At 38.9% G+C, this 20,018-nt stretch overlaps 3 protein-coding genes across 3 annotated transcripts in view; 1 reads left to right on the forward strand and 2 right to left on the reverse strand.

Annotated features, from left to right (window-relative positions):
* Nucleotides 1–170: 170 nt before the first annotated feature.
* dnase2 (deoxyribonuclease II, lysosomal) lies at nucleotides 171–8,504 on the reverse strand. Its single transcript, XM_034873317.1, has 7 exons — nucleotides 8,490–8,504; nucleotides 7,576–7,675; nucleotides 7,215–7,386; nucleotides 6,103–6,199; nucleotides 5,273–5,437; nucleotides 2,239–2,457; nucleotides 171–2,018 (listed from the first exon to the last, which is right to left on the reverse strand). Exons 2-7 carry the CDS (start codon nucleotides 7,671–7,673, stop codon nucleotides 1,648–1,650), a joined length of 1,122 nt encoding a protein of 373 aa, XP_034729208.1. The 5' UTR covers nucleotides 7,674–7,675; nucleotides 8,490–8,504; the 3' UTR covers nucleotides 171–1,647.
* Nucleotides 8,505–11,418: 2,914 nt separating this feature from the next.
* On the reverse strand, nucleotides 11,419–15,001 carry LOC117945681. The gene is made up of 5 exons (XM_034873318.1): nucleotides 14,564–15,001; nucleotides 13,690–14,218; nucleotides 13,252–13,417; nucleotides 11,986–12,227; nucleotides 11,419–11,851 (listed from the first exon to the last, which is right to left on the reverse strand). Exons 2-5 carry the CDS (start codon nucleotides 14,197–14,199, stop codon nucleotides 11,711–11,713), a joined length of 1,059 nt encoding a protein of 352 aa, XP_034729209.1. The 5' UTR covers nucleotides 14,200–14,218; nucleotides 14,564–15,001; the 3' UTR covers nucleotides 11,419–11,710.
* Nucleotides 15,002–15,461: 460 nt separating this feature from the next.
* Nucleotides 15,462–20,018, forward strand: part of pbx2 (pre-B-cell leukemia homeobox 2) — a 7,373-nt gene continuing 2,816 nt past the window's right edge. The window contains exons 1-4 of the mRNA XM_034873315.1: nucleotides 15,462–15,845; nucleotides 16,539–16,612; nucleotides 18,320–18,564; nucleotides 19,322–19,512. Of these exons, the coding sequence (XP_034729206.1) occupies nucleotides 15,604–15,845; nucleotides 16,539–16,612; nucleotides 18,320–18,564; nucleotides 19,322–19,512 (752 nt within the window). The 5' untranslated portion in view covers nucleotides 15,462–15,603. The remainder of the gene's footprint in view (nucleotides 15,846–16,538; nucleotides 16,613–18,319; nucleotides 18,565–19,321; nucleotides 19,513–20,018) is intronic.

Consider the following 20,018-nt stretch of genomic DNA (forward strand, 5'->3'; position numbering starts at 1 on the left):
CAGGATGTCCTATTTTTGTGGTAATAAATTTACTTTTATATGAATTTCATTGCCCTTTGACTGATGTGCTGTAACATATTCCACTTTCAATACAGACAGATATTTCCGTGCTGCTGAGTGTCTTATAAACATAATTAAAGCTGTCTGTGTATGTCAAATACACACATTTCTATTTTTATCATGGATCAGGTAAACAAAGCAAGCTGAATATACATCAGCGACAAACAATTTCACCTTTTGTTTTTAGTATTTTTATTTTCATTATTATTCAAGATAGCCAGCATCTTTATCTTCAAACAAAATCAAGGAATGTATGTGGAAATGTAAAACTATAACACAAAACAAAAGAAGAGCCAGTTAATAACACACACATTCATGAAACACAAAGTATTAAAGCATTCCTCACAGCTGAATGTCGTCAGTGTCTGTGGTTTGTGAAGTGTGTGTGTGTGTGTGTATTGAATGTTACATTGTGCAATTACTCCCACATTATTCATACATTTAACATTGTCTAAAATCCAGTTTTGAATACATTTTCCAGCCAAGCTTGACACGCTCCCTGAGAACCCACAAACCAGCTGAAACTAAACTGGTAACATTAGTTAGAGCTAAAAGAGTACCCAGCGGCTATAAAGACACTTGAACAAATGCTTTCATTTAAAGTGGTACTCTGTGGTTTTTTGCTATAAACACCATTTTCCTGTAAAGCCCTCTACTTCCTGTCCAATTTGACCACTTGCCCTCCTTCAGCACTGTTATGTATGCATTTGGTTTAAAGAGGAGGATCTAACAGCCCTTGATAACTACAGATAATCATTCTGAAGAAGTTAAATGAACAAGTAAAATGTTTTTTGTGCATTAAAACCCCCTAAAGCATATTTCCTCAACTCAGCCTTTTACTGTGAGTGATGACTACACTATTTCCTTCCAATGTTGGATCAGTTGTCTAACTTGAGGGATTTCCACTCTTCTTACTGCTTTGAAATGACCAGGGCTTGATTTAAAAAAGCCTAACCCAGAGAGCAGGCGCACTAGAGACATCCATTGGCCGAGCCAGCTACTTCCGGTTTAGTGCTCCGCTTATCGAGATAAAACGATATAATCGTGCATCTACTCTAGTATTTCTAAATGTTATCGGACCAGATGGATCAAATTCTGATCATTTGGCGTTTGTTGTGAGGTAAAATAAAACTGTACCCACTGACCTCCAGACGTCCCTCACTATGGAAGACTATGAGGGAAAAGTCTTTTTGAGCCATCACGTGACGTTGTAATTCCCTGGTTTGGCCACTTGAATTTGCTACGGTCTTGATCATGAATGTATTATATTGAGGGTTTGACTCACATGCCCAAGTGCAGATAAGCCCACACATAAAAATATTGCTCCACAACACTAATCGTGATCCATAACTCCACAGGGAACCTTTAAAAAAATATTGTGATTATCACAAACGTGCAAAATTGTAGCAATTATCCTAAATTAAAAATGCATATGTGTTTTTTTGATTTCAGTTTTCCTGACATACAAGACAGGAAATATACATATTGTACCAAAGAAGTGCAAACTTTACTTAAAAACCCATATGCTGGATATTAGCCTTATCGAATGACGGCCCTTTCCTTATCACATGGGGCTCCTGCATGGTGTCAACACTGGATCGTTCCTCCTCCACAAGCCTCGCACTCCAGCGCCGCTGTCCGGTAAGCCTTCCACACCACCGGGTTCTGCAGACACACCGTGCCACCGCCTCGCTTCTCCTCCGCCTCGTTCCTGTTTATGTCTCCCACACACACCCAGCCACCTCCGCCCTTCGACCCGGCTGCCTTGGGGCTGACAGCCCACTTGGAGTGGTCCTGACTGGCCTTGAAGGTGAACGTCTGCCCCGGGTTGAGTATCGTGATGTCCAGGACCTTCCAGCCCAGCGAGCAGTCAGAGGGCAGGATGCCCGTAGAGCGAACCCAAAACTGGACCAGGAGGTCTGACTGGAGGCTGGGGGCCACCCAGGAGTGGTACAGGTCTAATCAGGCAGGGAGGGAAGATGGATAGGAACATGCATTCATTATTGCCTGTAAATGGTCAGCATTTTGGCGAAAGCAAATTATTATGATTACAAATGAGAACTTATCATGCTCACATTGCCCTATTTATGCCTGCAAAGAAGCTCAAGGTGAAGCTGAGACTAGAAGAACTGTAGCCAGAACAAACTTCAAAGTACTTTTATTTCTCCAAAGTCATACCATTTTTAAAAGAGGCTCCTTTGGCAAAGCTGATGAAGTTGGTTCCATCCTTTGAGGTCAGAGTCACGCTGCGATTGGATACAGTTTTCATATGTGGAAAGATGTGACCAGACAGATGTCTTTTTGCACAGACAGCAGCCAGTGCGGGCACCAGGGACGCCAAGGACTCTGGGACGTTGCAGTCGTACACATTAGGCTGATTGATCTGAAGCTGCTCTCCTGTGGTGCAAAACAAATTAGATTTAAGGCAAACGCTGCTAACGGCACTCTAGAATCACTTTATTCGTTACAGTAAATGAATACACTGTCTTGGTGACATTGGCGCAAAGGCGTATCAATAACGTGCACTTCAACACTGTGCACATCCTGTAGGAATAACTAAACCTACAGAATAAGGACCTCACTCTTTACTGCAATGACAAAAATACAGGTATGTTACTTTGGAGTCATTGTGTTGTTTGTCATTTTTCTTCCCTTCTTTCAACCTTCCTTTGTCTGCGTCTATATTTTTTGACACAAAATGTTCTTATAGAATATGCAAATTGTTCCTTTATGACATATATTGTACCAGAAATTAAATGATACACAATGTATTCTTGTAAGTAACTACAGGATAACACTGTACACTTAACTTTCATTCTAACCTCAACACATTATGCACTTCTGCTCTCATCTTTCCACGAGCTCCATTAGGGCTGCAACTAACTGATCCATTATGTATACTTAACTCTATATCATTTAGTCTATAAGACTGTGATATGGACCTATGTGTCTAAATTGAAATTCAATACAAAATGTTAGTAAAAAGTGAAAAGCATTCAAGTTGACGCCCAAAAATGATTCATTATAATAATTTATATTTATTTGAAATTGTGCTTTTTTTTTTACATTATGGCAAATCTTACACTACTGCATAGACTGCCACAAAGTTTGGTAAAGCCATTCAAGTCCCCCTTAGGATTAATTGTAAAAACTTTGGTGATCCAAAAGTTTTTTTCTATTAACTTATATAATATATATATATATATATATATATATATATATATATAAATATATTATATAAATTAATAGAAACAAACTATATATATATATATATATATATATATATATATATATATATATATATATATATATATATATATATACACACACACACACACACACACACACACACACAGACACACACACACACACACACATACACACACACTTTGATATCTGAACAAATACTGGTAACATTTCCATCATCCTCCGTTGTTCTTTGTGTTAAATGTTTGAGTGCTTTCACGCTTCACTAAAATGGCGGACTTGGTAAACATTATACCTGCTACCCATCGGCATGTTCACTGTGAGCATGTTAGCATGCTGACGCACCACTGAGCCTAACTACAGCCCCACAGAGCCGCTAGCATGGCTTTAAGGTTGCCTTCTAAATTACTTTTAGATAATCAACCGAAAACTGTTTGTTGATGAAGTTTATAGAACTTGCCTAATTGCCTAATGCTGTTTCGGCACCTACTCTATGCAATAAACAAAAGGAGCGGTGCTAATCAAATTAGTAATTAAGGTGATTAAAACATATACAAGCAAATACTTTGGGTGGCATACTATTCTTCCCTTATTGGTAGCATTTCTGAACTTTTACTTTAGTAACAGTGGTGTCTAATCTCTTAAATTCTTGCTGCAAGGTGCTCGAAAATAAAACGTGACAACTTCAGCTGTTTTTGTGAGAAAAACAAAAACAAAAAACAAACAAACACATACACACACAATAAATATATATACACATCAGCAGTGTATCCACTTCAGCCCGGACCCTGTCACACTCGGAGCATTCCAGCTGGAGAGGCGAAAATCAAATGGAGCAAATGCATGTCGCAGTGTGAGGGCTGATATCTCTATGGTAACATACCTCAATCTAATTGCATTACCCCTGGCACTGCTATAGCAACCGTGCCAACTTCTGAGTCTGCCAGGGAACTGCACAGGCAGCGCAGTGACATGGTGATGACACCTGTTTACGCTGATTATCTGGGATCTGCATCTTGTTGTTGCTGTGTCAATACCTGACTCAATTATTAAGTATGCGGGGACAAGACAATAAGGACTGAGGAAATCCTTTCCAAGATGAGACAGAAAGACAAATATTTAGTGTTTCAGAAGAATTATAATATTCTTGGGAAAGCCTTACAAAGAGCATTTACACCCTTGTGGGAAACCAACACTGGGGAATTGCAGGAAATGTTTTCACTAAGCATCTCTTTAAGGCAGAATAACACAACAATAAATAACACTTATTTATTATTATCATTTATTTTAAACATGCTTGTGAAAGTCACCTTCTCTCAAAGTAATCTCCCATGTCAGAGGCTTAGTCGTTTAAAGGTGGAGAATTGGCTTCTTAGAACATGAAAATAATTATTAATTATTTTATCTTTGTCTTATTAGTTCATGTGTATGCATACAACATTGTGTGTGTTTTTTTCTTGCACATTATCCCATCCTCTTTCAGTCACTCTGTTGTCTGATTTGTCCATGTCTGGAGACAGTAACTTTTAAATAAAAATCAACCCAAAAGAAGATGATAAACTTTTCTGTATCGAGCATCAAATCATTCTAGAGAGAATTGCGATGCATCTAAGAATCGTTTATTGTTCCCACCACTATAATATCCTCACTAAAGAACATATTGCCAGGGATTTGCAACCAATAAATCAACCTAATCCTACTTCTAATCTTGCAGACTTTGTTCCAAAATAACTTTTAGAGGCTACACCAACTGGAATTGTTTTTATCTAGTGAGCAAAACAATTATCTCTTTTACCAATATACTGTAGATACACGTTTTAAAAGGAAGTCCTTCAAAGTAAAGCATGCTTATTCATTAGTATATAATAGCAGATAGAAAGGGAGAGAATGTGTCTTCAGTAGCTCCCAGCACTCATACGGTGATTTGGATCTACTGTCATCATCCCAAAGAGTGCATTTTTAAAACAGCTCTATCCGTGCTACACATGGCGAGCTCCAGTCTTACCGATGGTCTGGAAGCGGTCGAGTGGGTAGGTAACGCAGATAAAGTTTTGTCCGTTATTCACGCCGCTGCTGGGGTAATAATACTGTCCTTCCTGTTGTGCAGGGGGGAAGTGAGGGGTGCTGTGGACCAACCAGAAGCCCTGATTCTTGTCCAGCAAGACAACACCTGAGAAACAGAGATATTAAAAGCTGTTAGCAAAAAGCATAAAAAGGTTTTCCCTTCCGATGGCAAGAGTTGAAAACAAACTGAACTCAACTATGCTCATTTATTATTATTATTATTATTATAATTATTATTTATTTATCATTTGATTTATTTCTACATATCACAGGTGGGAGGAGCTGCAGATTCAGATGATCATTTTCTGTAGTTTCATCACAACCAACAAGCCCTTTCACATTCACATTTACATATGATCCATTGTTCTGATAAGAATATTCATTTCTTCTTGATACTTTAAGGTAGTCATTATTTTTTTAGCAATTTATTCTTAAACATTAAAACACTGTGCTGAATTTCTGTAGTTTTGTTTTAGTATGTTTTCGGCAACTCTTAAAGATTTTGAATAATTTTAATTGCATTAGCTTTTTTTTTTAATATACTTCTATTTCCCCATACTGGACCTTTGGAAAATAAGATGTATAATGAAGCTTGATTTAAGAAATATTTAATTTTATACACTGTTGTGATAGACTGATTTAATTTGACATTAATTTGACATAATACACTTTACACTTGCCCATATTTGTTGATTTTGAGTATAAGGTCAAATGTCGTTGCAGCCTATCTGGGCTATGCAAGTATTGGAGCTAGACTGCTCTGGTGTTTACCTTTTGTGTGACCCCCACTTCTTCCATTGTCAACCCATCTGTCCACCAAGTCCTCAGGTGGCTGGTCATTGTAAAGGATGTACGCTACTTCTGTGTTCTGTGAAGAGGAAAGAGTCACACTCATACCAGACACACATACACTTCGACTGAACAACAAAATAACACTGCACAACATTGGTTAAGTTGAGGTATACAATCATATGTTTGTATGGGCATGCTGTTGAAACTGCTATATTATCTTTACCACTGCTGTTCGGAGACACTGACTAGCTGCACGTAAATGAGCAAGTCACTTTCATTTCTCATTCTCAGTTTCTTAATGTGATCTAATTATGTCAAGTGGTTGTAGCGGACAGTTCTCTTAACAAGAAAAAATCATAAACTGCATTTAATAAGCCTTTTTATAAAACGAGTCTTGGGACTGCGGCAAAAAAGCAGAAGCAGCCAAAAACTGAATTACATCTGCTGATGTCTGCAGGAAAAGTGTTTGTTACTGATATTGCTTGGGCTACATATAGTTGTGTTATATTTTGGACATTAGACATAAGCTAATTAATATTAGATTTCTATGCAAAGAAATCTAATATTAATAACCCAGGAATATTTACAAACTACTACGGCTAAGCTAATGAGGATTCAAATAAAAAAAATGAATACTACAGTGGGCTCAAAGAAATGTAATATTAATACCAAAAGTCTTATCCTTGTGGACTTTGTCCCAAACAAAGGATACTGTCAATTTAAGAATACACGAGTTCACATTAAAGGCAGATGAGGAGTAGATTCACTGGTTTTAAACATACAATAAGTCTATTTTTAAAAGGTTATCATTTGTATTTAGATATATAAGAGCTGTCCAATAAAAAGAGAATTCCTGTCAGTCTTAAAAAAACGTAGACCTTGTCATGGCCATTTGACATTAATCATGCATGCATTTAATACATGAATACAAAGGAATTGAACAAAACTGTATAATAACTCTGCATTCACCTGTTTAATTTCCCAGACAATAAACTCCAACTCTCAGAAAAACAAAACTGAGTTTGCTATGTTTAGATAGAGTATTTGTTCCCTTATTTTTACAGACAAACAGACACCTGGTGAAAGCAGACCTGTCCTTGTGAGTACAGTTGTCCGACTGTCCTGCCCAGAGCTCCCGTGGTGTCGTTTACTGTCCCATTCCCATTAGACCATCCTTCACTCCCTTTGTCTAGCAGTATATAGATCTCACCCTGATGGGGAGATTTTTCGCCATGCTCTTTAGGCAGCTTGTACACATAGAACCTAACATAGAGAATGAGACAGTAGACATGCGTAAAGGTGTAAATGAAAAAGCTTGATACAGATACAGATTTGCAATTTACTGTTTCAACTTTCTTGTAAGCTTTCTTATATACATAGCAGGGTTAAAACGAACCAAAAAGTCTACGTGTTAAAAGCGTGTTTTGTCCAGGACTGTTATCAATGATTTACCAGTCAACAGCGTCTCCCTGGTCGTTGTAGCAGGTGATTGGTGAGGTGTTGCCTCCTAGTGGCACCCAGCAGATCAGCAGGGATAGCAACAGAAGCATCTAAGAAAAAGAGACAGCCCTACATTAATCCTAAAACGTACATATATATGTACTACAGTTAGGAAATAGGGCATCTACCCTTAACTGTAACAAATGGTACTTGGTAGTAGCCTACACCTGTAACTGGTCTTTTACTTTAGTGAAGGAATTTTCGATATAGCCAGATAAGAATTTTGAAATTTTGAATTTAACTCTATATTTCATTCATTTAACTCTACAAAAGGTAGAAGAAGTATTCAGATATTATACTTGAAAGTAAAAGTACAAATTTAACAGTGCAGAAATACTACGTTACAAGTAAAGGGCCTGCATTAAATGTTGGTGTACAAAAGTACTAGCTGCAAAATGTACCTAAAGGACCAAAAGTAAAAGCTCTCATACGGAATGACCCATTTTAGAATACTATAGCTACTATCTCAATGAATTATATAAGTATTGATACATTTATTTATTTATTTTTACTGTATTTTCAGACATTCAGATATTAAATAAATGTAGTTGAATATTTCTCTCTGAAAGCTGGTGAAGAAAGTTATCAACTAACGTTAGCATAATGGGTGCTCAAGTAACGTTAATGTAAAAGTATTTTAAACACTGAGTAAATGCTTTAAGTTAAATTCCACCACTAGTCCAGTCTCAACGGTGTACAAACATCTCACAGTCAGCTAGCTGTGAAGCTATAAATCATAGTTAGCTATGTTAGTTACACTGCAAGTCGCAACCGTTGAGCTTGTTGCCATGTCGCTACGTAAATAATTATTGTTTAACCACGAAGGCCAAATACAGGCGAAGTTTAATTGAACCAGTTATACTCACCTGGCTGAGCGTGTTCTTCAATAGACTCTTAATTTGTTCTCAGCATGAAGACGCAGCTACTTGAGCTCAGTAGCGTTAGTTACCAATCCTGAGCAAGTTTCATCTTCGACTAGCTACGTCCTTGTTTATGTCTAGGACTATAACAGCAGGATAAGAAAGTGACGTCATGCCACCGTAGAACGAAAGCAAACGCCCACATGCTTCCAACAACAAATATACAAATATAACAACAGATACAAGCTCAATAGTTTATACATATATATTATAAGAGTATAACATTTACGAAATAACGACAAAAATATGATTAACCACAGTTTTAAATGCTCCGTAACTTCCTTGCCCCTGGCTTATCCTTCTCTAAAAGTCCTAGGTTTCAGTCAAGTGCTCGGAGAAGCCATCGGATGGGCGGGGCTGCACAAAAAAAATAGTTATGAATTAATTTCAAAATACAAAAATAGGAGTGAGGCTAATAGGCGTAAGATTAACTTAGACATAACGTTTCAAATAACATTTTTATAAAGCGCAGGAAACCTCGTATAGCTGTCACATGATTGCAACAGATTTCTAAAGTAAAGAAATTCCATTACAGATTATTAAAGTTATTGAGTGATGATATGTATTTAATTGTTTAAAACGAGTAGTCTCATCAAGATCAAAGATATCTTTTTCATGAGAGACCTGTTCATTTAATATAAACATACACTTTCAGCATAGAGAGACTCAGAGATAATTCACAGAAACACAATCATACAGTTATATAATAAAGAAAAGCATGTGTGATTGCAAATGCAGAATAACCTTTTGATGTGTTCAAGTTAAATAAGAGAAATTTAATGTTATAAGAGCTCATTCCATCTGCTTGAAGCATATTGAACCACTTTTTCCAAGTTAAGTGTGAACAAAAGGTACACCTATCGTTAAATTATATGATTTTATACATAGGGGCTTAATACCTATGCCTATACTGTACAAGTACATAATATATATGCATATTTGATAAATTTCACCATATGCATCCCCCTAAAGGACACATTTTCAGTGTTTAGGGACACCTTTGAAACTCCATACAGGATGGAAAGACAGTGAACCTTCACAATAAAGTTAGAGTGCAGGTATAACTGAAGGTTTTACAGACTTAAACCCAAAAGTAAAACACCCCAAAGCCACACTAGAAGGAACTCTTAATTAGCTATCTAAAATAAAATAATGACAATTGACCTGGTTAATTCTGCTCTTTGAAATAAGTGCTAGGCCATACCAGAACAAAATGATAGATGGTATGAGTATCTCACATTTGCATATTAAAAGTGGAACTTGAGTCTAGCTGGTTGTTCTTCCTATTTGACTCGTTCACAACTTTCGTGTGGTTACTTTTTGCCACATGCCTGTCGTCTTCTTCTACTCTCTTCCTCTTATTTGCTTGACCTGGTCATCTGTCTTTATATTACTTAATTATTTGGACCTGAGGCTGAGAAAAGCAGGTTGCGTGACAGAATAACGACGATGTCATCAAGAATGGGAGATATCTTATGACCTTTGACAAGAAATTGAAACGTTTTGATGAGTTAATTGATCTCCTTAAATATATATTTTTTTATAATTCAACTACAATGCATTACCTTTAGATTACCTTTAGAAGCAATATCTGTATTCTTCTAATTCAATCAATCAATCAAACTTTATTTATAGAGCACTTTTCATACATTTAAAATGTGGCACAAAGTGCTTTACAGTTAAAATCAAATGCATCCCCAGACACCCACGTACGGGGATCATAGTACTGGAATGACGCCTCTCTGTGAGTCAATTACTGTGTGTAACGGACTTACAATTTTTTTAAACTTTAATATAGACCTCAACCGGCAGTGCTGATCAAAGCGTTCATATCACATACTTGTGCACTGTTTGAGGAAGTGACTCAGTGTGCTCTCGTTACCTCTCGTGCAGACGGGCCAGGGCTTCCTCAGAAACTTTGCCTCTGCACTGAGTGGGCTAAACACACATCAGAGGTTACAGGTTTCCATGGGGCCCCTTGTGGTTGGTGACACACTGTGGCCCTGGATTATTATGTGCCACATTTACTGTAACTATATCAGGCCTTTGAAAACAAGTTAGATCGAGTTTTAATGAGCTTCAATCCTGTTCTAATAGCAATAAATACTGTAAAGCAGCGTAATTGACTATTACCTTCACACTAGTCCACTAATAAATATTAACATTCATAAAAATAGACCATTAAATGTGTAAATCTCTTAGTTGTCTTCGGGATGTTGTGACTTTCAATACAAATGACAAAATTCAGGAACTTTGAGATAACATCTGTTTTCAGTCCCTTCATCTTGTGAAAAAACAACACCTTTATCTTTGCCTCATTTGTTTAATAAATGGGGCATCACTACCTGTCTTTCTATGTGATTGTTATAATGTATGTGCAACAGGATGCTTTAAAAAGACTTAAGACTAAAAGACTATCACTGGTTTGTGGAAACGTGACCTATCAAGGGAATGATGATTTATGATGACAAACAAATAACAGGTTCATTGTTAGTGTCACTGCTAGAATGCTTGCAATTAAAGGCTTACAGGCCATAACTGTGTTTCATAGTGACAACATCACTAGAGCTTATTGAATGTCTCTTTCTCCTGGCAACATTTCAGACAAATTGAATAAACAGATAAATGCAAATGACATTTTATTTTATTTTCTGGAGGAGAATCATCCATATACAGTCAAACACTGTTTGGCCTGGAAGCAACCCTCCCTGGTGTGTTTAATGTCCACTGTACAAATAAGGAGAAACAAAAGAGATCAGCAAACTGTCTACTCCCCCTGAGGAATGGGAACACACACAAAACCATTCAAACACTCATCACAGACATTCAATAAAATAAAAACTTTGGTGAGAGGAGAAAGCATAACTACTGATCATACTAGGAAAAAATTAGCTAACTAGCAGTAAAGTTAACAATCTGATCAGGAATATTCCTCAAGTCACGTTAAAAGCGCTGTTGCTCAAACATTAGCGTTCTCTGCCACAATCTCAACAGCATTAACACTGACCAACATTATCAAGAGGGATAACGATTCCCCAAAACAAAGCATCATCAGGGTCAACAAAAATAAATGCCGTTTGAACAGAAATCAGACTAAAAAGGCTACAATACTTGATGCTGAGGCTACGATACTCTCACTGCAGCCTGACAGTTTGTTGTTTTACATCTCAGGTTTGCAGCATGAATGGTAATTCAGTCCTCTGCTCGTCCATGCGTCCGCCCTGGACCCTCAGAAGCAGGGAGAAGAAGTCCTCGTCGTCCATGGGACCAGGAGCCCTGCTGCGCTGATCCTCCAGCCTGCCCTGGGCCTGTGGGTGGATGGAAAGTGTCCCTATTGAAGTTGGCATGACAGGTTTTGCAAGAATCTCACATTTTCCCACAAAACAAAACTGACAACATCTTTTTTTATGATAAAAGCATTTAACAATCTCAAATTGCTTACCTGTGTTGTGAGAATCATGTTATATAGGTCCTCTTTGGGTCGAGGCACAGGAACAGGTGCAGGCGCAGGCTTTCTCACAAAAGAGAGTTGCTTTATACTGCCCCTGAAACTTCTTGCTTTTGCTTTTGGTCGTTGAGACTTTTCGAGCTGCGCCCTCTGGTCATCCAGTCGGCGAGCTTGAGCAGTGGCCACCAACTCAAAGAACTCCTCTTTCTGCAGCGAAGTCATGGAGGAAAAGACGACTGAGGAGAAATGAGAGCAAAGAGCTTTGATGGTCAGATGGTAAGAAACTTTGAGTGATCAGTGGTCAAGGAAAGACGTGAAAACAGGTCGGTTGCATAAGTTTCAAGGCATTCTTATGTCACGGAGTCACATGTAATGATTGAGTCCGTATCATTACATGGAAACAAATCAGAACCTGAATCAGAAAAGGATTTATTGACAAGTAAGTAGCACTTACCAGGAATTTGCCTTGGTTGTTGGTGCATACATAGACATATTAAACATTATTATGAAAAAAATAAATACAGAAACCAATAACTTTGACTCCCCCATTAAGAATTCTAATCACGCCTCACCCCCACCCCTCCTCTACACAGTTGCAAAGTAGCCAAGGAGGATGCGGAGGATTAAAAAAATATATATATGATGGGCCTGACCTCTAGCTCACCCAGTAAGAGCGTGTGCCCCGTGTAGGATGAGTCCTTTACAGCGGCCCGGGTTCAAGTCCGACCTGCGACCCTTTGTTGCGTGTCACCCCCCAGCTCTCTCCGACCTCTCCTGTCTATTTACTTTCACTATCTAATAAAAGGGAAAAATGACCCAAAAAAAGAATCTAACAAAAAAATAAACATGATGAACACTTCAAAAGAGGAAGTTATCTTTACTTAAGTTTGTGCCCGAAAGTCACCGGATGACACCATTTTCTAAACATAGCCATACTGAGAAATACAGAGAGAGTTGTGTGTAGCTGATAGTCTTGATTAGCTTTTTACCAACTCATTTGGCATGGCTGGCATGTAACAGATGTTCATTACTTTAAAAAAGTAACGCACCAAAGCTTTAAGAAAAAAGAGGCTGTATGGATTAGTGCAAGATATGCAACATTGTTGAGGGATGTATAAAAGTTCAGGATATATAGAATGTGCAGAGAACAGGTACTGTATTGGGTCCAGGATTAAGGGCAGGATTGCATCAGTTGCACCAGTTTCACTTTAGCCCTGTAAACACTGTAAAACAGAGAAGACCTTTTAAAAGCGCTCTCACCTCTGTTGGCCGGCTTGGTGGTGTTGGGCTCAGAGTGGCACCTCCTCCTCCTCATCCCACTCTCTAGCCTGAAGGAGCAGCGCTGGTCATTGATCCGTCTCCCCTCCTGAAGGGTGCAGAGGAGCTCATACAGTGTGTCTGGGAAGTCAGGGGTTAACCGGTGTGCCTGAGAAAACGAGGGTAGGTGGCAGAAAAAGAATAAAAGAGGGAAAAAAGGTCCCAGCAAATGATTCACTTGACTCCTACGTACTCCCACATGCTCTGTTACAAAATGATGCCTGCTGTTTTTCCACCATAACATTATTTTTCTTGAAGAGTACATAGTAGCTGGTTGGTAAAGGCAAGAACATTACAAACAACTTCTTACAGATATGATAATCTAAAGGTAATCCCCGGGCATATGACAAAGCCAATACAAAATAAAAACAGTCCACAAACCTTTTTTGAATCCTTTTCTTGGCTTTGTGTCCCTTCAGGCTGTAGCTCAGATAAATCAAACCTCTTAATTTCCACTACAGGGTCATTTTCTGTCACCTTTTCATCCTTTGTGTCACTGGCTTTCTCCGGTTTTTCATTAATCCTCATTATCTCATGTGGCTGCCCTTCACTCTCACTGTCATCTCTGTTTTGTCCATCATTCTGGTTCTCAGTTTGCTCTAGTTTGTCCTCTTCACTCACAACCTCCCCTGTCTGGTCATCCACTGTGTTGGTTTGTTGTTTGTCTGGGCTGGGCTCTTTTAAATACACTTTACGTGCAATACCTTCTTCATTGTCGTTCTCTCCTTTAGGTTCTGCTTCCTTTTTCAGAGCCATCTCTCCGCTGCAGCTCGGTATGATGACGTGAAGTAAACTGCTCGTTGCCTCAGCCATGTCTCCCTCTTCTGTTATGATGAGACGTTCCAGCAACCCCTCTTCAGCCATTTCAACTTTAATCTCTGTGCAGTCCATTATCTCAAAGACAACCACTGACAAGAAGATACACATAAACAGAGGGTTAGATCAAAGATCATAGGACAAAGGCTTTCATTGGTATACTTCAAACATTACATTTATCAACCTGGAAGTAACTTGGATTAGACCTGAGAAGAGCAGCTGTTTTTCTCTTGCAAAGAAATGTATGAGAAACCAGTTTGGCAAGTTCTAGCCTGTTGACTACAGATGTTAAGAAGTTGACCAAACCAACAGTAGATCATATATACTCCTGTATGACTTACTGTTTGACAACATGATCGTAACAACTTCCTGTTCCTGATTCATTTCTTTTGTATGTTTACTCTACAGTACATGTAAATTCAGTGCTTTCATTCTTACCTTTTTTAAACTTCGTCTCTTCAAAGTATCATCTCTTGAAGTCACCACAGTCAGAACACAGCATGTTGGGCTTGTCACTTGTTTTGTCAATATCTTTATGAAGAAAAAAAAACTGCAATGAAGAGTTTCACATGCCGATGTAACACGCTCTCGCCCTTTCTGTCTGCCTTACTACCTTCTCTCTCGTCTCGTCTCTTCCTGTTCCTCTTACCACAGCCCACCCTTATTTATTTAGCCCGCATTTGACAAGCTATGCTTGTGAAATATCACAGTCAAAAGCAGAAGCAGCGTGAGTCATGCATTTGGTTAAGTCTAGGTATGGTCCAAAGAAAATGGTTCATCACTAATTCGAGATAAGCTTAAAGTTGTCAAAGCAGCTGTTAACAGCTGCTGCTTTAACGCCTGCTCATTTGATTGTAGCATACCCAACTGCAACATGTTGAAACAGGCGCACAGTTCTTCTGACATTAATGTGGTTTTGGCACACATCCTGTTGACTCGCAGCTAAAACGAGAAGTAGAGTCAGACATTTAAGAGACGCTGCCTAAGTGAGATTATGATATTAAAGCTGAGAAATTAAAAAGCAGCTTCTTTAATCTGAATGTGTCTCTGCTTAAAACTAACTAGGATGTCAATAAAGCACGTAATCTTCGTTTTATTTAGTTAAATCTTATTTAAGTTATTACCTGACAAGCACACACACAGACACAGACACACACACAGACACACACACAGACACACACACACACACACACACACACACACACACACACACACACACACACACACACACACACACACACACACACTTCTGCTTTCTGATGTTTTGCTGTTGCAGTTACACTTTACCCAATAGTGTTAACTCCTCTGCTGCCTCCGAATAGCACCGATGATCACATGCTGGTGTGTTGACATTGCTTGTACCTTTTCCTGTCAATCGCTAGGGGACCCTGCTTTGTGCGATGCCTCGTATCAGCCTGTGTTGTTTTGTGTCTGTGAGCACAGTTGGGCAGCAGTCGTCGCCACTGTGCGTCGCTGAAGATGTTGCAGCAGCAGCCTCTGACTGGCAACGGGCCCTCCAACGGCCGGGGACTCGGCATGAGTGGTCACCCCGGGATGCATTCGCTTAACTCGGTTCATCATCCTTCCCAGCGTCGGTCTGATGGAGGGGACTCGGGCCTCGAGGGCACAGAAAACGGACATGAAAACCGTAGAGATATTGGCGACATTCTGCAGCAAATAATGACCATCACCGACCAAAGTTTGGACGAGGCACAAGCAAAGTTAGTGTTAACTTTGATTGTTTTTATTTGTCAGCGCTGCAGCTGCTTTTTGGTTGGTTTCCGCTTTGTTGACTCCGACAAAGTTTCCTGAACTTCAATCTATTGTTTAGATTATTTAGCCAGTAGACATCTAATCTGAGAACGATATCTAACAAAAACAACTTTGCTTTTGTTATAACCTGTTCAGATTCATAGGCGGTTATGTTGGCTAATGCTAATTGTTTCTTCGCTGTCATTTACAAACACATAGCTAGCTAGCTATGTCTTTTAGTAGCGATGTTCTCAAACGTAACGTTAGCCATTTTTAGCCGTTAGCTTGCTAGGCTGCGTTAACCAAGGCTAGCTAGCTATCCAAGGCTACAATATTTAGCTAACGTTAGCGCTGATGTAAACATTAGAACTGTATTATCCTGCCCATGTTAAGGCGATACTATATGGTAAACAAAGGAATATACGATCGATCATATTGGCTACTTTATATAAATAGTTTATTACTGTTACCTCCTTAGGCTTTAGCTCGTCAGAAGCTAACGTTTGCTAAATTAGCCACGATATAGGTAACTAGCTAGCGAACGTAGCTGGTCGTTGCTTAATTTGTGTTTTTGTTTTGGTCAATTTGCATATCGTCATTATACCGCTGCTTACAGTTAGCCTGTCATGCTAACGTTAGCTATGTTTTTTCCTTATCTACAGGAAACATGCACTCAACTGCCACCGAATGAAACCTGCATTATTCAGCGTCCTTTGCGAGATCAAGGAAAAAACCGGTAACGTTATTTAAAATAGTTTTGGTGTTGTCAGTGTTAATCATCATGCATTTATTTATAAACTCACCCGGCTGACTTTTGATATGCAGTGCGTTATTGGCTTTTTGCAGCCCGTTACAACTGTGTCTTTGAGGTCGTTTTTATTTTAAAAATATAACAGAACACTCTGGACGAAGGTCCAGAGGGAGCAAAACATTAGTAATGTCACTAAATTGTGATTCTGAACAAAAGCAGTGTTTTTTTTCAAGAATTGTTTTTGAAAAATGTAAGAACCCCCCCCAAAACAGTATTGAAGAAACACGTGACCTAAAATTCCATAGAAACTGAATGAATACATACTATACACAGAAAGTATTGCACAAAATGCGACGTTGAAGAAACCAGTGTAAACAAAAATGGTTATGAATATAATACAAATAAAAGTATAGCAAAAAATATGCACAACATAGCCAAGCTGTACTGAAGTCACACAAGGATGGTCCTCAGTAGACAAACTCCTCTCTTACCTACTTAGTTAAAAAAAACATTGCATCCCAGCAATGTCCTGAGTTTTAGGGGACAGATGCACTTGATGCTGTATTGCTGTGCTTGTCTGAGGCGGAGGTGACAGGAGTGATTGATTCTACATGACTGGGCTATGCTGAGATGGAGGGGGAAGGTGAAACTGATGCCGCATTGCTGGGCTTGTTGGAGGGAAAGGAGGCAGGAGAACTTGAAGCTGCAGGTGGCTCAGGATTTACAGGGGTAGCTAGTATAAAATATTTTTAAAATGTAAACTAGAAAATAAAGCCTTTTTAATATAGGCTATGTTCTTGTTTGGACTTTGGCATTCGCCTGTACTGCCTATGCAACTGGCCGGCCCTGACTGCAGGTATTGGACTGTGTTGACAGTGTGTCATCAGAAACCAATAAAAACATAAAACAATCATACACCTGTATATCAGGAATTTGAGTCTGGTTGTCATTAACTCAATATTTTTACTTTCATTGTCCAAAACAAATGTACAGAAAGATAAACAAAACAAGACAACTATTATGTAAAATGCTTTTTGGTATAAAAATGGAGGCAACAGCCACAGCAGCTGGACAAAGAGACATACAATGCCTATAGGGTGATTCTATGTAGATGGTTGGTTTGATAACTACAGTACTTGCAAAAGTTTGTTACAGAAAGATAAGAGGGTGGTGGGTAATGCTCCTTTTATATCATTAATGCAATAAAAGATTATTTAAAATGCATCACTTCATAAACAAAGCAAGCTATTTTTTTAAAGGCAAAAAACATTAAAAAAAAAAAAACAACCTGCAAAGACATTGTTAAAGGTTGCAGCCATATTTGCTCTCAGTCCAGCGGTATTGCACTGCACTCTGCCCTGAAAAGGATGTTCAGATGTGGGTAATAAATCAATATTGTGATAACTGTAAACAGTATATGAGAGTGATGCACACAGTAGATGGCACATAAAGTAATGACTTGTCCACTCCAAAGGCAGCCCATCTGTGTTTTTATTGGGTGACCTGTACCAAAACATGAAATGCATACATGAATTCATCAGTTGTTGGACAGGCTTCAGTTGAAGTCAATGGGAGATGGAGGAAATATTCACAGGACAGAAGTGTGATCTGAAACACAACTTAACACAAATCCATATAGTCTTCTGTTGATATTTCACCCACAAAACCAGTTGACATTTGTCTTCTTGACAGGCCTGTCAATGAGAAACGCCCAGGAGGACGAGCCTCAGGACCCTCAGCTGGTGCGATTGGACAACATGCTGTTGGCAGAGGGTGTGGCGGGGCCGGAAAAGGGTGGCGGGGCTGCTGCCGCCGTGTCTGCTGCCACCAGCTCGGGAGGGATGTCACCTGACAGCTCGCTCGAGCACTCCGACTACAAAAGCAAGTTGAGCCAGATTCGCAGTATCTACCACACTGAGCTGGAGAAGTATGAGCAGGTACCGTGTCGCAACAGGAGACGAGCGCTGACATTGCCCGTACACGCTTGCCTGTACTAAAGCTGCTCGCCAGAAGCGTAATCCATTGGCATGTTAGGTCTAGAGTTCAGTCACAAAACATTTCTTTGCCGGGAATACACTTCTGTCCTTATGTTGCTGATCAAAACACACCAGGTATAAGCTTCATATCTCTGTATGAGAAGAGGCATTTTAAAATGTATTAGAGTAACACATTCCAATCTACACCAAGCTCTATTGTGTGCTGTTATTTCTAAGGTCCATTCAGTTCTGTTGGGACATCCACTATTGTAATTATACTCATCAGCAACATACAATACATTCTTCCGGCTAAATAAATTAAAATCTTCCCTTTTTTAAGTGGACTGTTGAGCATGCTGAAGTAGAAAAAGCAACCCTTCTACAGTAAAGTTCTATAGAGCTAAGCTGCTTTATGGATCATTCAATTTACTAGTGTGACACACCAGTTATGCTAAGATCTTCAGTAATTATGCTTATACATGCTCATACATGCTTACTGACAAGTAAGACTAACCTGCTAATTTTCAGGATATTTTATTGTCTAATTTCATTTTCTTCTCTACAAAAATTTGAAAACTTAATGCCATGTTGTCAAATTCATAATAGGCTTTTGATAAATCATATTAAACTAACATGAAAACAACATAATACACATTGCTTCATTGCTTTGCGCATGTCTGTCCTTCACTGTCCGTCGTTCAATGTGTCGACTACCCAGGCATGCACCGAGTTCACCACCCATGTGATGAACCTGCTGAGGGAGCAGTCGCGTACACGGCCCGTGACTCCGCGGGAGATTGAGCGCATGGTCGGCATCATCCACCGCAAGTTCAGCACAATCCAGACCCAGCTGAAGCAGAGCACATGTGAGGCAGTCATGATCCTGAGGTCCCGCTTTCTTGATGCCAGGTAGGCGTGTGTGGTTGTTTTCTTTTTCTTTGTTTATGGAATACTGTACTGAAAATCTACCTTTTGGGTATCAAGTACTCACCCCTTGTCATCTTTACTGACAGTCGCTGTAGTTAGCTTGGTTTTGAACAGCTATTATTATGGTTTTAAATAGTGAATGTGAGTTGCTGCAAACATCTAATAGTTATTTTTTACTACACATTTCCTAATTTGGCAAATGTTTTAGTTTCAACCAAAAATGGAGAGTAAAAATAATTGCTCTGGGCTAATAGCAGTAATATGCAGCTAGGCTAATGCCCCATTTTCAGAATAAATGTATTGTCAATTTGCACCTTTTTTAATTCACTTTACTGGGTGGAATATAATAACATTTTATGAGCATATTCTACCAACAGCGTGTTTATATAACCTGTAGCCATTCAGACCTGTACAGTATATTTGTTTACAGAACGGGGCAAGGGACCCCTAACGACATCTTACACTATAAATATTAGCTATGTAAAAAA

The sequence above is a fragment of the Etheostoma cragini genome, chromosome 6, assembly GCF_013103735.1.
Source record: "Etheostoma cragini isolate CJK2018 chromosome 6, CSU_Ecrag_1.0, whole genome shotgun sequence".
NCBI lineage: Eukaryota > Metazoa > Chordata > Actinopteri > Perciformes > Percidae > Etheostoma > Etheostoma cragini.